The sequence below is a fragment of the Protomyctophum bolini genome, assembly GCF_963924005.1.
Source record: "Protomyctophum bolini genome assembly, chromosome: 22".
Classification (NCBI taxonomy): domain Eukaryota; kingdom Metazoa; phylum Chordata; class Actinopteri; order Myctophiformes; family Myctophidae; genus Protomyctophum; species Protomyctophum bolini.
The window spans coordinates 18,503,339-18,520,757 of NC_137883.1; the positions used below are offsets into that span (position 1 = coordinate 18,503,339).

At 42.6% G+C, this 17,419-nt stretch overlaps 1 protein-coding gene across 3 annotated transcripts in view; it reads right to left on the reverse strand.

Moving 5' to 3' along the window:
• Positions 1-15,798, reverse strand: part of LOC308310041 (nipped-B-like protein B) — a 40,327-nt gene extending 24,529 nt beyond the window's left edge. The window contains exons 1-15 of one of the 3 annotated variants that reach the window (XM_080756083.1): positions 15,493-15,798; positions 13,335-13,486; positions 10,604-10,769; positions 9,631-9,731; positions 9,418-9,526; positions 9,166-9,317; positions 8,740-8,840; positions 8,549-8,639; positions 7,925-8,443; positions 5,427-7,814; positions 3,437-3,538; positions 3,100-3,273; positions 1,800-1,868; positions 1,621-1,710; positions 79-182 (exon numbers count right to left, since the gene is read on the reverse strand). In XM_080756083.1, coding sequence (XP_080612209.1) covers positions 79-182; positions 1,621-1,710; positions 1,800-1,868; positions 3,100-3,273; positions 3,437-3,538; positions 5,427-7,814; positions 7,925-8,443; positions 8,549-8,639; positions 8,740-8,840; positions 9,166-9,317; positions 9,418-9,526; positions 9,631-9,731; positions 10,604-10,769; positions 13,335-13,398 — 4,230 coding nt within the window. In that variant the 5' untranslated portion in view covers positions 13,399-13,486; positions 15,493-15,798. Of the gene's footprint in view, positions 1-78; positions 183-1,620; positions 1,711-1,799; positions 1,869-3,099; positions 3,274-3,436; positions 3,539-5,426; positions 7,815-7,924; positions 8,447-8,548; positions 8,640-8,739; positions 8,841-9,165; positions 9,318-9,417; positions 9,527-9,630; positions 9,732-10,603; positions 10,770-13,334; positions 13,487-15,145; positions 15,465-15,492 lie in introns of those variants that run through there. The other 2 variants (XM_080756081.1, XM_080756082.1) reach the window with 2 other exon arrangements.
• Between the last annotated feature and the right edge of the window lie 1,621 nt (positions 15,799-17,419).

Sequence of the window (17,419 nt, forward strand, 5' to 3'; positions counted from 1 at the left end):
ACCTCATATCGTGATACGAATCGTATCGTGAGTTGAGTGAATCGTTACATGCCTAGTGCATAGCCATGTTCCGCATACCTTGGAAGTGATCCCCATGGCTTTCATTTTAGCAGAATCACTGTTTAGCTCACTCAACTGATGCTTCCCCAGCAACAGCTCCTCTGGAATGCCATCATCATCATCTGAACAAGGACAAAGAAGCATTTTAGACAGACAAGACTCAAACAAGGCAGTAACCATGAAAACTTAAGGCTTATTTTTTCCTGTAAGAAAAAGTCCTTCTGCACACCTACAATGGACAGGTGCGTCGGATAACTGGAACTGAGAAGTAGAGAAAAAAGAATCCCGTCCTGTCTTCACTTGAGTTTAGATTTATTGAGCAACGTTTCGGTCGTCAGACCTTCATCAGGCATAAAGAAGAACTGACAAACAGTCAGTATTAGTACAACTCTGGGATCAGCGGGGGCCAATCAAATGCCCCGCACCAATCCATTACCATGGAGAGGGACTGCCCACAGGCCACAGGTGAGTACAGGTGGTATATTTCTTCCATGATAAAAGGAACATACACCAAATAGAATAAGATAGCTACAATAGAATAAATCAATCAGTATAGAGTAAGGCAATACAATGAAAATGTAATACCTTTAAAGTGTACTGACTGAGGCAACAAATGAATATTGGACAATTATATTGAAATAAAGCATGTTAATAAATGTATTGGGGGTCAGACCTAATAAATTAAAGGTATAAGGGTCTGTACTCCAAAATACACAAAAATGACATCACACACGATGACAGCGGGACATAAAACAGCATAGAACCAAGATATCAAAAATAATCAAAAAACCCCAGAGGTGTAAAACCTCAAAAATCACAACATCACATTTAATAAGAATTCATCATTTAAACCTTTTGGGGCTAGTGAAGATCCAAAATGCCTCACGTCAAGGTCATGGTTTCCACCTCTGGGTGGCAGAGGGACCATCTCCATACCAACAAAGCGTAAGGTGGATATATCATGTTTCATGTCATTAAAATGAACGGCCAACCGGGTATTCCCTGTAATACCAGGGAATACCCGTTCATTAGCCCCAAAAGGTTTAAATGATGAATTCTTATTAAATGCGATGTTGTGATTTTTGAGGTTTGATGATTTATTCTATTGTAGCTATCTTATTCTATGTATATATAAATTTTCCTTTTATCATGGAAAAAATATACCACCTGTACTCGCCTGTGGGCAGTCCCTCTCCATGGTAACGAATTGGTGCGGGGCATTTGATTGGCCCCCGCTGATCCCAGAGTTGTACTAATACGGAATGTTTGTCAGTTCTTCTTTATGCCTGATGAAGGTCTGACGACCGAAACATTGCTCAATAAATCTAAACTCAAGTGAAGACTGTGTGCAGGATTCTTTTTTCTCTTATTGTTTTTCCTAAAATAGCGGAAATAGATGATCTAGGGCTAGGCAATGTAATGCAACATCAGCTTGTAGATCCACTTGTTTTTATTTGTTTTTTTACTGAACGTTTGGCTAAAATGACATGTGCAATACAGGATATACACGGTTTAAAGTGATTAAAGTTTTTACAAGAATTGCACAGTGTGTGATATTACCTGTTGCTGTTAAGTCCACACATTCAAGGTTCTCCAAAATACTCTCCACATTTGCCATGAATCTTTTAAATGTGGAGGAATCCATTAGCTCTGTTGAGTAAACACACAAAGTAAATTAAAAAAAGAAATGTATTTAAACATTTTTCTATTTTTTATAAAAAGATCTTGAGTGATATTACCCTCTGGTGTCTGCTTGTACATAGAAGCTTTCTTTTTTTGTTTCTCCTTTTTTCTCATCTTTATGGCAACTAGACATGGAGACAGGAATGAAGACAACAATTACCACAATGCAACAGTTTTTTCCATTGCATTAATGGAAAAAACATAATACAACTAGAAAAAGTGCCTCTCGCGGCCTTGTGGTTAGAGTGTCCGCCCTGAAACTGGGTCGGATTCGATCCCCGGCCAGGTCATACCAAAGACTGTAAAAATGGGACCCAATGCCTCTCTGCTTGGCACTCAGCATCAAAGGGTTGGATTGGGGGGTCAAATCTACTAATCAAATGATTCCCGAGCGCGGCACGGCTGCAGCTCACCGCTCCTTGGCTGCGGCTCACTGCTCCAAGAGTTGGGTCAAATGCGGAGAACAAATTTCACTGCGGTAACGTGTGTGACAAGTCGTATGACTTTGGCCTTGGATGGCAATTGGACGATTTGAGGCATTTTGTTCCAAAAATGTGTTTTGCAAAAGTCCACCTGTTGGTGGCGCTGTAACAGGCCAATGTGAAAAGGGTGCCATTTTCCAAAAAGTCCGGAATATGAAAATATGGGACAGATCCGTCTTGAGCACATGACTAAAGAGATACTGCGATACTGTGTACAAAAGTCGGCCTCCTGGTGGCACTATAAAAGGCAGACGTGAAAAATGCAGGTCAAAGGTTTGTCTTTGGCCTCTAGGGAGTGTGCATGCAACGTTTCACGCAGATCGGTGCAGTTATAGGTAAAAATGGTGAAAAGCTGCATCATGGTGGTGCTATAACGGGCCGTTCTGGAACATTTGGGGCAGAGATTAGCTGTACAGACAGACGGACAGACACACACACGGATGGACGGACGGAGTGCAAAACATACTCTCCCCATGCCTTCGGCTGGTGGAGACAATGAACATTAACCTGACTTCGCCAGATTGCGGCAGTATTGTGTTCACCAGTTCCCTCCTCCTGCCTGCATCTGGGATCTCTCAAGCAGAAACGATCAGCGGGACAAACATTTGATATCTCCATAATAATTTCGAGTTGTAGTCTTGTTAGGTTGTGTTTACATTTGCGCTTATGTCATAAGTCTCGCGTTGATCCCGCCTCTAGCGGCCTCATATCGCTCCGGACAGAATTGGACCAGAGTACATCATCTCTGCCTGAGAGTTCCCAGACTCTCCCTGCTGGCAGAATGCAAATGTTGTCCAGCAGGGGGAGTGGTTTCACCAGGCTAAATGAACATGGCTTTGCTTTGGAATGTAAGTGTGTCAGTACACAGACTTGCCATCACTCATGTTTGAGTCTTCATCCGACTCTCCTGAGCTGAGGTCACGGCGCCGGCTCTTGGACCCATCGCGACCGCCATGGGCTCCCCCGACTCGCCGCTGGCCTCCGGAGTCTCTCTTCTCCTGATGCTCCCATGTGTCGTCACGCACTTTCTTGTGCTTCTTCCGTACTACTGTAATGATAAAAAAAAGGAAGTAAACATTTGTTTTGCCTTTCATTTCAGCCGTGTAATCAAACCTTACCAAGTCCAGCAGGTACACGACACCCGTCGCATGATGCCACACAGTTGTTGTGTGCGATTTACACATGATAGATGGGTTAGGTGAGTTTCTCACCCTCATTCTGATCTTCATCTGACTCCGACTCTGCATATTTGGCTGGGCTGCGTTTGCGTTTCATTTTCACCCTCTCATGCAAGGACACGGTGGATTCATCCTCTGGAAGTAGATAAGGTGTTACATTATCAGTAATCACTAGGAGAGAAAACCAGAAATCTACTTGTTTCACACATTTCTTTGGTTGCCACATTATATTATAATTTAGCAAAATGAACTGCTAAACAAGTAGCAAGTGCCATTGATCTGAGGAGACTCAGCTGCCCTGCAAGTAACATTTGTACTTTGCAATATTATTAAAGGACCACTTCACCACTTTTCAATCTTCATATAATTGGTCCTCACTAATGTTCATGATAGGCTGTGGGCAGTTCAGAAACCCGTCCACCAGTTAGGCAGATTTTTATTATCATGAGAACAGTGGCTTTCATTATCGCATTGCAACTTTTCACGAATAGTAAGCCTGCAGTTTCTAATAGCTTGGATTCCCCATCGATGATGTCACTGGTGGACAGGTTTCTGAACTGCCCACATCCCTCCCATGAGACACAGACCGAGTAGAAAGAAATTGTGGCATGATTTTATCATGAGCATTATATGACCAGGATCAGGACCAATTATATGAAAGAGGTTGAAAGGTGGTGAAGTGGTCCTTTAAAAATTGTAATTGCATACAATACGATTCAGGCTTTCCATACATAACCCCCCCACACACACATACACACAAACACACACACACACACACACACACACACACACCCTCTTCTAGTTTGTCCCTTTTTTTCTAGTTTTTAACCTTTTAACTAGTTTTTCTAATAAAAATGTCTGTACTTAATGTTCTGTAAACTTGCGACTTTGGGTACCCAGAAAAGCGCTATATAAATCCTATATATTATTATTATCTGTGATGTAATACACATCCTTTACCGGCTCAGCCGCAAAATACTTGAGCTCAACCCCAAATGCACACATGGACAACATATGTTATGGCCGACAGACCATATGTTGTTATGGCCCACAGACCATATGTTGTTATGACCCACAGACATATGTATGGCCCACAGACCTGCGGCATCCTCAAAGGAAAACAAATGACCCTTTCCTGTGGATATCAGTAAGTTGTTTGATGATGTCAGGTTGACTCTATTGTCTACAGCCTTAACCCATTTGGGCGGGAACCCCTTTTGGTGTTTCAAACATTATGTTATAATTTAGCTATTGAAAAATTGCAGATCTACAAGCTCATAGCGCGCCACCGAGTGGCGCGCTACGAGCTTGTAGGTCTGCTATTTTTGAAAAATCGTGAAAATATTTATTTCAGATTTAGAAGATTTTTTAAAATTTTGAGGTCAGGCCTTAAAGAAGAGTGTCTTCTGTTGTGGAAACGCAGCATTATTAAATTCATGGATTTTAACTTGAGGCAAATTAATTTAACTATTATTGGTAAGGTAATTCATATTTACCGTTTGAGTACATACCTTCCAAACGGTAAATATATTCCATTGATGCAGGTATGCAATGGTAAATATTAAAAGTTAATAATTGTGAAAGAGTCTGCCTTTAGTCCAGAATTATAAAATAATGCATTGAGTTTGAATATCAAACTGGCAAGATATGAATTAATTAACAAATGAATGCATTGAAGTGGCTTGTTTTATACAACTAATCTTCAATGTACACATCTGGCAAAATATTCAGTCAATATTTTATAATAGAATTGATTGTGAAGCAAGGACCCAGGTCTTCTGGTGTGGCAAATAGCCTATTGGAAAGGATTTTTTTACGCCTCCCAAATACATAGTTTTAACATAATTCAACACTAAATGTTTCACGTTTCAATTCAATTGTCCAATTTGTGGCCCTTCGCTCACTTTATTGAAGTCAGTATGGCCCTCCGTAGAAGAAAGTAGCATTGCTTTGTGTCATCTATAATATTCAATGGTTGTTATGCAGCATGGCAAATATTTCTTCCTGTAGAGATTATTCTTACCTTTCCCTGACTTGCCAAAGGAGGACCGTTGTGCTTTCCTTCTTTCTTTCTCCTTAATGAGGACCTTTAACTCATCTGGGGTGAGTTTCTTAAGCATCACCACAGGCTTAGCAGCTTTTTTCATGGTCTCGGTCAAAGAAACTCTCTCTAGCTCGACAATGGGCTCGCCCCAGGTCTCCATCACCTTTTTTTGGAGATCCTCGCCCTTCTCATCACGCTTTAGTTTGGGAATCACAAAGTTCTTAAAAGTCCCTGTCTTGCACCCCAGAAGGTAGGCAGGGAATTCCCCAGGTTTGCCCTCAGTAGACTTCTGTTTGTTTCCATCACTGCTACTTCTGCTGCCATCTCCAGCCCTCCGTTCCTCCTTCCCTCGATGGGACTGTAGGCCAGAAGATTCTGTCCTCTGATGGCCACTGGGGTCCGCTGGTCCTCCACCATTCTGCTTCACTCTAGGGCTGTCAGGTTTTCTGTGCTGCTCGAGAGATTGCTTGTTACAGTGTTTGCCGGACTCTGTCCTGTGTTTTCTGTCCCTGTCCTTTTCATTACCATTTCTGGAGTCACACTCTGCCTTGCTTGAGGATTTGGAGTTGTCTGAGTGATGGCTGCAGGACAGTTCCCTGTCTCTGTGCTTGTCCTCTCTGTGGCGCTCTTTGTGTTTCTGACGTTGTGAATCAGGCCTTTGGCCATCTGGGCATCCCTTGATTTTTTCAGGTTTTCTATCCTCTCTGTGGCGATTGCTAGACAGTTTTTCATGTTTCTGACGTTGTGCATCAGGTTTTGGGGCATCAGGGCTTGCCTTGCGGTTTTCAGGTTCCTCACTGGGGCGAGCGCTAGACAGTTTTTCGTGTTTCTGCCGCTGTGCATCAGATTTTGGGCCATCAGGGCTTGCCTTGCGGTTTTCAGGTTCCTCACTGGGGCGAGCGCTAGAAAGTTTTTCGTGTTTCTGCCGCTGTGCATCAGGTTTTGGGCCATCAGGGCTTGCCTTGCGGTTTTCAGGTTCCTCACCGAGGCGAGCGCTAGACAGTTTTTCGTGTTTCTGCCGCTGTGCATCAGGTTTTGGGCCATCAGGGCTTGCCTTGCGGTTTTCAGGTTCCTCACTGGGGCGAGCGCTAGAAAGTTTTTCGTGTTTCTGCCGCTGTGCATCAGGTTTTGGGCCATCAGGGCTTGCCTTGCGGTTTTCAGGTTCCTCACCGAGGCGAGCGCTAGACAGTTTTTCGTGTTTCTGCCGCTGTGCATCAGGTTTTGGGCCATCAGGGCTTGCCTTGCGGTTTTCAGGTTCCTCACCAAGGCGAGCGCTAGACAGTTTTTCGTGTTTCTGCCGCTGTGCATCAGATTTTGGGCCATCAGGGCTTGCCTTGCGGTTTTCAGGTTCCTCACCGGGGCGAGCGCTAGAAGGTTTTTCGTGTTTCTGCCGCTGTGCATCAGGTTTTGGGCCATCAGGGCTTGCCTTGCGGTTTTCAGGTTCCTCACCGAGGCGAGCGCTAGACAGTTTTTCGTGTTTCTGCCGCTGTGCATCAGGTTTTGGGCCATCAGGGCTTGCCTTGTTGTTTTCAGGTTCCTCTCTTTGGCGAGTGCTAGACAGTTTTTCGTGTTTCTGTAGTTGTGCATCAGGCCTTGGGTCATCAAGGCATCCCTTGCTGTTTTCAGGTTCCTCTCTGTGTCGAGTGCTAGACGGTTTTTCGTGTTTCTGCAGTTGTGCATCGGGTATTGGGCCATCTGGGTGTCCCTTGCCGTTTTCAGATTTTCTATCCTCTCTGTGGCGAGTACCAGACTGCTCTTCGTGTTTCTTCCGTTGTGTATCGGGTGTTTTGCCATCTGGATGTCCCGTGCTGTTTTCCGATTTTCTATCCTCTCTGTGGCGAGTACCAGACTGCTCTTCGTGTTTCTTCCGTTGTGTATCGGGTGATTTGCCATCTGTGTGTCCTGTGCTGTTTTCCATTTTTTTATCATGTCGGTGCTTCGAGTCCCGTCTCTTTTCATGCTTGTTTTTGTGGGTCTCTGGTTGGCCACCTGTGCCAGCCTTCCTATGGATTTCAGCATGCTGTTTGATGATGTCAGGTCGACAGTCTACGGCCTTAAGAGTCTCTCTGCTTTTTTTGGACTTGCACTGTAGGACCGCAGAGGATTCAGGGCCTTTTCCGGGCCCCAGGTGTTCTTTAGGCATGCACTGTACCTCTATTGGTCTTTCACCTCTGCCTTGCTGCAGGTCAATGCTGACCATCAAAGCGGGCCGACTAGCACCGTTACTTGCAGCACTAGCTTCCTTGGGTGTCAACTTGCTGCCAGCACTTCCGCCTCCTACACTTGGACCTCCATTGACCCCAGCTGTGCCCCCAGCTCCAGGTTCCTGAGGATACGAATCTTGCTTCCGTTTCTTCAGTGGCTTGTCTGTAATGAAGAACACTGTATCTTAGTTTATCGTTATTTAACAGATTAAGCCAATGGCAAAAACGCTAGACAGCACAGGGCAAAAGCAAAGCATACACACAGACATTCACCTTTATCCTGAACTTCCTTAGAGCATCGTTCTCTCTCGCTGGCTGATTCACGTTCTACCCTCTCAATCTCAGCAAGCACCTCCATCTCACCATCATCGTATACTAATCCATTGGCAGCTCCAGTCTTCTTGGTGTTTTGGAGAACTGGTACCTGTTGACAGCCAACCTGTTCCCGGGCACATAACCTAACAGATGGGTCCTGGGCTATCCTTGAGCATTGGTTGTTCGAAACTATAACAACATCCTGGATGGAGCCTTCATCAGCCCCCTCAGGGAGCTCTGTAGACTGATCCATCTCTGAGGAACTGACTCGACCAAGTTTTACGTTTAACTTGGTAGAGCCTTTAGACGGAGAGTTGACAATATCACGCATGCCATCTTTGTCCGTCTGCTTGTATTCCTCATTGGCTAGCATCTTCTGCTTCTTTTTGTGGTCAGCTTTCAGGAGGAGTTCAGGAGCTGCATTGTGAGGTGGTGTATACTGGGGAGGGGACTGCAGGATGTGAGGAGGCCTTGACCCTGCTGAAACAAATAAAATAATAATAATACAAATAATTCAAAGGGGTCTCATTTAGGAGTCCACATCATTAATTACTAATTTATAGTACTGTGGTGTTAGCATACGTTTTGAAGTCGCTTCAGTCCCAGCAGGAGAGCTAACAGACGGTGGAGATCTAACTGGGAACGATGGGGGTCTCATGGAAGGGTCATTCTCCTGGTGAGCATAAGACATTACATTTTAGTGCAAATTGGTAACAAAATGGGCACAAAGTTAAATGCTAAAGTTCAACTCAACATAACTTTCTCAAAATTACCTCATTTCCCAGTCTGTGGACGATGTTCACATAATCTTCATTAGCATCTGAGCTTGCGTTATGGCCATTCAAAACACCACCAGAAACCAATGGGCTTGAAACTGAAAATCATACAAAATGAATTACATGTACATTTTTGCTAGTTTTCTAGTTAAGTTAGTAGGTTGGAGAACCCATTATAGACCACAGCACACTTCAGCTCTCCATCTCGCCACACTGCAACAGTAGCAAAGTTGAACTTTTCTCTACTTTGCTTTTGCCATCATTAGCTCAGAATCTCTCCTATTTCAAATGTGACAAGTGATTAGGGTAGAGAATATCCACTTATTATTAGCCACAAAATAAAGACAAACATAATAATAATAATTTAAATTGTTTCGTGGATTTGCAGAGAGATTGGTCATCAAACATTTCCTTTGTACTCACCTTCCTGGATCTGTTGGTTTTGTGAATAACTGGGTGGGTCACTGTACTGCATATAGTTTGCAGGGCTTTGAGAGGTGTATGGACTAGGTACTGGACTATTCTGCTGGGGAATGAACTGTGTTCCTGACACAGACTGTGGAGATGCAAAGCCACTGTAAAGAAGTAAGGTAAGAGTTACAGAAGGATTTATATTGTACCGGAGTCTTGGTAGAAGCTTCACTACTTCGACCATCGAAAACTAAATCCCCATACCTAGTTGGACTATGTGAAACAGTAGATTGCTGGTAGTTTGTTCCTGGGCTTCCATGCACTGGATTCTGAGGCATTTTGTACTGTGGCATCATTGGCTGCTGCATTATACCTAAAACATAAAGAAAGGACACCTGTTTAACAACTTGAGCCACATCTTCATATTTCGAAAATAGCCAATCTTACCACCCTGAACCCTGTATCGCGTATGCATACTTTTCTCCCTGAAGATGCTTGGGTTCCTAGCCAGCACCATCCTCAGTAGCACTGGCATATCCCCCTCCACGTCTTCACTTCCCAGGTTGTCCTTCAGTTCTCTGCAATGCAATGGGAGGTGAAATTAAAAAAGTATGGCCTGTGCCGCTGGCTTAGCGGTCCAGGCACCTAGGCTGACAGCACGTCGCGGGTTCGAATGCTGATCCCGACGACCTTTGCTGCGTGTCACTCCTCATCTCTCTCTCCCCATTTCCTGTCAGCCTACAGTTATAATAAAGTTATAAAAGCCCCAAAAGAAATAAATCTTTAAAATAATAATAATAATAATAAATATATATTTTGGAAAAGGGATGAATGAGAAAGTGATGGTGTCATTGCACCTGTTGTTGAAACACCTTCGCATCTTCCCCGGTCTTTAAAATCTGCTCACCAGCTCTCATAAATCCATAGCCATGCTTCATAATATGCACACAATTTAATTCAACTTAAGTTTAATGACAACAGCAACAGCTTCCCCCTCCCCATCGCCAGGGGCCGTGTATTGCACCATGGGACTTACTAACTATTTATGGATACCCCTTAAGGTTTCTATTACTCCTAAATGAGATTTGCAGCATCATTGATAAGTGTAAAAGCAGGACTCACGACTCATTTGTTTCACAGGCTCGAATACTTGCAACCAAATTGTCAGGAAAATATTAGCTTCATGACTTCCAAAGTATATTTGTTATATATAATTTCACACAAGGGTTAAGGAGGCATGACGCTCGCTCCATTTGGAATTGGAAATGATGGAGTATCACATCTCGTTTGATTTTCAGTAAGATGCATATCCAAATAAATAGAGAAACAACAAGTTAACACACATACTCTTCTACTGAATACAATGTAGTCACTATGCATTATTATTACATAGTACCCAGCGGATAATAATTCTCTACTCAATTGTTATTTCAGCTTGTGAAGTACTCACATATGCTCGGTGGAGACCTGGTTAAGGCTGTGTGCCAGCTGGGACACCAGGTTCTCGTCCCGACATGCCAGGAGACAGCTGACCTCTTCAGTGATCCTCCCATTGTACAGCAGACTCTTAGCAGTTGTAGCCGGGAGAGGAGAGGGCAAGGGCAGCTGGTTCAACACTAAATGGATGGTGAACCACATGTTAGAGACGAGTCTGTAGCCTAGGAAAAGGTTTACTGTATGCTCAAGGGCAGTGTGATATTCAGAGAATATTCAGACACAGAATAGGTCTCTATTGTTTGGTATTTGGAAAACTGCATTCAGTGGTAAAAGTTATTTCAGATATTTAAAAATGCAAAACTGTCGTTCTGGAACCACCGTTTTTAGCAGGAGACACCACGACGCTGCAACTTTGTTCTGTCGCGGCATTCTAATGCGGTTATGTTTCAGCTGCAACAGCTTGTGGATGCTTCCAGAAGGTCAGAATATTCCTGGTCAGGTGGTAATGCTTTGCCTTGATCTTCAAGCCTTGCCTGGTTTTTCTGGCCACTACCTAACCTTATCCTGAGCAAATAGTTGTTTCCACCTTTTTGGGTACTCTGGTAGCTGTAGGGTACAGTTTACACATCAATCACCCAATAAACTAAGCATGCTAAACCAAGCAAACAAAAACAAGTTGCGCATGAAACAAATTAATCTGGTATATGCATTTATGCATAATTTTAATTTAACTTGCATTAAGCCCTCATAACAGGTAGTGAAACGTCCATATCAAAGAATACCTACCAAAAAGGTACTGCCCTTAAAAAGTGACCTCACACAGTAATGCCATAACCCACAAATATTTAGAATATCCTAGCAACTAAAGCAAATCGATGATACCGGCATTAAATATACTGTATAATTGGTCCTCGTTAATGTTGATGATAATATCTCTACTGTCGGGAAGAAACCACCCAAATCCAAAATGTTCCTTTTTCAGGAAATGAAATATATTTATATTTTGAAAACAAAGCAATCCTGCCTCATCAAAGAGAGAGGTAGTGGAGTTAGTTGCTTTAGCAGACAGTTTGAGGGTCCAATAAAGTTAAGAGGTTTTGTCCAAAGCGCTTTTTACTACCGGTACTTCCATTGGTTCAATATTTTCTAAACAACACACAGACATAAGGGTCTGATTTAGGCAAAAGAAAAGTATGTGTGTCAGGAAACAACAACAGGATCTGTCCATCTGTAACTGTTAGAGTGTAGCCTTAGCCTACTACAAATGGAACCAAAGGACCCTTTTATAACAATAACTGTACAAATTGACTGTTTTGAGTCCATTTGGTTATCGCACCTCACGCACAGCTGTCGGTTGTAGTGTTGACATTGGCTTGGAAGGTACTATTAAAGAACATCTCTCATGTGTCAAAATTGCGGGGGTGTATTTGTGTGTACTGTGTATGATCACGGAAAGTGATTTGATTGGCTGATGTGTGATATAAGGGGCCCCCCTCACACACAATGCCAATTATGCCATCGACAATGAATGAATTGATGACGAAGGTGAGGACGCAAAATCGCAAATTGTGATTGGTAGGAATGAGATGTTGTATGATGATGTACGATAATAAGAGCGCCCCACCATATTATATTAGTCTATTTAGTCTGCACGGTTACTGTGGTTACTGTCACGTGATATCATCATCGTGATAAAGGGCACTGCTCACTTCACGACAGGGTGTGATTTTTTTCTACGCGTCCATGTCTGAGACGAGGGCTGTGGACAGTTCAGAAACCCGCCTACCAGTGACATCATCATTATGCAGATTTTCTTTTCTGTTCACATTCCATTCTCAGCCAATCAAATCATCACAAATGTCATTCCGGCCAATCAGTTTTGGCGTCTTCACTTTTCTGCCCTCACTTTCAGCCAATCAAATCATCGCTATGGGGGATCAGCCAATCAAATCATCGTGTTTGTGTTCACACAAACACGATTGTCATCGTGTTCACACAAATACGATGACAAAACTGGGCACAGGAGGGGCTAGTGCACTTAAAAAAGTCGAAGTCCTGACTTCACCCTGGGTCACTGCGTTATTTTTTGTATTGGAATAATGGAATTACCATTGGCAAATCAGAACTGTGTTCCAAAAATAAACAAACCACCTCAGCCATTTTGTCAGGTATGTGACTCTGTGTCGTTTATGATATTGAGTTACATTTGATAATGTCTGTGTTTGGAGACGGAAAAAACGTTCTTACTCCTTGGATAAATTACTAGTACTTTTTCACAGGCAGTTGATTCACCTGTTTCAGCAGGTTATCATTAACTGACAACTGCTGCATAGAGGAAAATTATCTGTAACATTTTTAAAAAGTGTATACCGGTATATTGTTGTAATGTATGTAAAAACAGGGTTTTTGTATGCCTAACCTTATACTAAGATTTTAGATTTGTAAATTGACCGCTTGTTTTTTCTTCTCCCTAAGTGCATGTGCATCATCATATTAGGTGTTGTGCACCTAAAATAGCTGATATACAGGGCAGGCTCACAGTGTGATCTGCAATTATCGGTGTACAACACTGGCACACAATAAAGTATAAATTAAGCATTAGTGTGTATCATGTCGCAGCAGGGTGTCCCAACACTTAAGCTAAAACATCTCACAAATCTTCTTAAAAATGTAACATTGTATGTGTGTTTGTGTACACTATGTGACTGGGTGAAGAGGGTTGTTTCAAAAGGTGTTGTACTTACAGTCTGTGAGGGTAGTAATCCCAGCGAGAGTAGTAATAGGAACATGAGGCATATCCCCATTCATGCTGACGATGGAGGTGAGGCGGCGTCGTGCGATGCACAGGTTGCTCAGTGTTGCAAACTTCTCACTTTTTCTTACATCTCCAAAAAGGCTGTAAAAAATATATTGTTTATTACAAAAGAAATACAACCTAGCATTATTAACATAGCCAACTCTTAATCTAAGACACATTTAGCAGATTCAGCGATCATGCATTCATTTATCCCACCATGAAGTCAAACTTTTTCATGACAAGGAGACGTATTTGGCTGCTGATCTGAAAAAGTATTTTGTGCCAGGGACATCCAGGAGCAACATTTTGTAAATGTTCGCCTTTTTATGTACAGTGCAGGTATATTCAAATGTTGCACTCATTTTCATGTTTTTTTAACAATACTTAATACCACGCTATGAGCTTGTACATTGGCTATTATTGCATAGCCAAAGTATAAAATATGGTTAAAATGATTGTGACGCTATAAAACTCATTTTGCTGTGGACCCCCTGAAGGTCCCCAACTCCCCGTACCTCACTTTGAGAAACAATGGGTTACAGTACTACAGAATCAGTAAAAAAGTGGGTGAAATTTGTTTGTGTGTAGTTCCCATCGTGTTGTTTTTCCAAGAAAACAATGAAAGGGAAGAAGAGAGGGGGTGGGTCAGGATCACAGGGATAGTTTATATCAAACACTCAATTGGCTATCCATACTGTTCTCAAAGTGGGGGGGGTGTGTGAGGGGGTTCAAGGGGTCCCAGGAAAAATCTGAAACAGATTAATCACTTTTTAAAGCCCATTTTATTCTTCAGCTATTCAAAAAGAGCCAATCTACAAGCTCAAAACACATCCTGAAACCTAACCTTGATGCATTGTAAGCTTGTGCTAATTTTAAAAAAAAAGTGAAATCTTGAAACCCATTTAATAATTTTGAAAAGATTTAACACAAATCTATGTCCCTGGCATAAAATATTTTCAGATGGGGGTCTGCGGCCAAATACTGTACATATAAATGTTGGGGTCCTTGGCATGAAAAAAGTTTGAGAACCACTGACTATATTATGGGCAATCCAAATCATAACATAATTCACAAATACTTCGATTTAATAAACAAAGGGCGCTGGAGCTCTCTAAAGCAGTGGTAGTCTTTGTTCATTGGCGAGTTGCAGGGGGTCCATAGCTAAATTATTTTATAGTTAGCAACCAAAATAATGGCCCTACTCTGTAAAGCTGAGTGTACAAAATAAAATGGAACCAATTTAGTCACTCACAGAGTACCATTTATACACGGAGTTAAATCAACACCCGCACCGGGGACTTGTAGCATTGGACCCAATCTACACTGATACAACAGATACAAATGTTAACAAATACCCGTGGCCTAATGAATATCAAACTGAGAGTCCTTGAAATTAAAAAGGTGAAAGGTTGATAATCATTGCTATACCAAACCAAATGGTGTAGGTTGCCTGTCTGTTAATTAGTCCCTCATTGCTTATTATTAGTTGGCTTTTCTAAGATGCATGTTGAGTTGAGAGATACTGTGCGTTCATCAATCATCACACATCGCGTCGTGTTAATTATGAGATGATGAACTGCTAGCTTACAATCTGTGAGCATCGCTATGCTAACTAGCCAAGCAAGCAGCTTTATTCAAAACTTGCTTTAGCCAGAGGGGCATGATGATGGCATCCTGCGTTATAAACCCTGCTTGCTGTGTGGGGTCTTTTCGGGGGTTTTTTGGTCGCGACTTGTTGGTCAGTGGATTGTAGCCTACATATCGTGTAGAAAGAATCCTCTGATGTGGTTTCACTGGCCTTCCTTCCTTCCTCCATCGACGTTGCTTCTAGCTTGGAAAGTGGACCTCGGACTCGCCCCAAGGAAAGGAACGCAACCCCGAACCAACCAACTCTGCTATAATGGAGCTGTTAGTTACAACAATGCTATGAGGCAGCTCCACCAGAACATCTAATAGTTTAGTTGACGTTGTTGTTGTTCCTCAGTGTTGTTCAGTGCCTGCCTTCCGTGTATTTGGCGTGGTATCACTTCACCGCTAACACAAGCATAGCGTGTTGTTGAATTCAATAATATGGCCCCGTGCGTACGGGTCGTTATTTTGTTTACCTCGGGGTGTGAGGAATGATAAAAAACCTTAATGGTTCCAAGGGGACTGCAGGAGCTCCCTCTCCGTCCTCCGTCCTCCGAGGAAATGAATATAACAACAACAATGATCCTCCTCCTCCTCCTGCTTCTTCCTTCTCACACTAAACAACATATTATTTGCTGCTGCTGCTGGGAGGAGGGTGCAAACATCATTCTCCACACAGCCAGTCCTTCAACCCAACAAGCGAAGGCTTCGGCTGGAACATCCAGTTGCTTTCTATATGAATAATAAAATGTGAGTAATAAAAGCGTCCGACCCGGGTGATAAAAAAGGATTGGATTCGAGTGAGACAGTCAATGGATGGAGCCCCCCCCCACACACACACACACATCATCACAGAACAAAATGCCGAGTTTGCCGACCAGAAGAATAATGCAAGAGCTCCATCTACCGGCGTGGCGTCAAACCGACTGGCTTCTAATCTATTCTACACACAGTGAGTTTTCAAATGTATGGATTTCAGATATAAATCAAATGTAACCAATGCCATCCAAGAAAAAAAGACAAATATGCTGCAAGCTCCTGTAGGCTTATTAGTGATACAGGTCGCCTAGAGAGTGGGCGCCTAATCATTGTGGCTATTTCCCCCCAAAAAAGTAAAGTAAAGTTATTAAATAAATAAATACAAATAATGTATTTTGTCTGTGGAAAATACTCTGAAATAATGTTATGTAAAGTATACACGATTTGAACACACACTGTCGATACATCAGACCTATTTACCCTTCAACTTTATCCCACCAAATGACTGCTAAGTATCCACAGCTGTTTTTTGTAGCAATTGTAAAAACATTAAACATTAAATGTCATATGTATTTGTCCCCCATTTTTATACAATGAATGTCAATATAAAATAAATAAATACAAAATATAACTAACAAAAAGGTGCCCACGAGGTCTCAGGTACTGTAGTGCCTTAGCCTACCAGTTACCTTCTTTAAAAAAAACTGTCTCTGATTGGTGGAGGCTTGGAGCTTGCTATTCCCAAGGAAATGATTATCATTTTATTTATTCAAATAAATGCCTGGTTATAGCTTTCAGTGACTGTAGTGTACACCAAGGCCTTGGGTGACTCCAATGACCTCACGATTCTCGTCACAGCAAGTTCTGCAAGTTTTTAAACAGGATAAACTTGGGCAAACAGGTTAAACTTCTTATCTGTTATTCTCGTAGGTTTGAACCTAGTATGTTTGTTTCTGTTTACTTCTGTCTTTGTATGTAGTTGTACAGTATGTGGGAGAAAAAAATCACACCTGTGTGAAGTGATGTGCTCTTATCATTGTACATTATCATGACGTAAAATAGACACTGTGCCGATTTGCTCAGACACTATGACGTAAAATTCTCCATTCATCGTTAACTAGAGCGGTGCCCGCTGGAGCCTCTACAGCGGTGTCCGTTGGGCACTGGCCTACTTGGAACGATGATGCAAGTTGGAAATGAATGCCTCACCCAGATATTATGTCTGTGTCCCTTTTATGCCCATACCGTATATGGAGTACTTTGTCAGGCATGCCCAAATATGGAGTCTATGTATACGTCAGAATGATGTCAGAACAGGCCGAGCTCTGGACAGGGCCCCTGCCCAGTGTCCATATTGGAGCTGGCCTGTTCTGACATCATTCTGACGTATGCATAGACATAGACTCCATATTTGGACATGCCTGACAAAGAACTCCATATATGGGCATAAAAGGGAGGCCCCAAAAGAGGCCCTTTTGGGGCGGTTCTGGACACCCGTGGGTCCGACCGACTTGACACCGGGCACTGCACTCCCTGTAAGGGTGTGGCTCGGAACGCATGTCGAATTTGATGTCGGTGGGGCGAACGGTTTTCGAGTTACGTGGATTACAGACGTACACACATACACAGAGACTTGGTGCATTT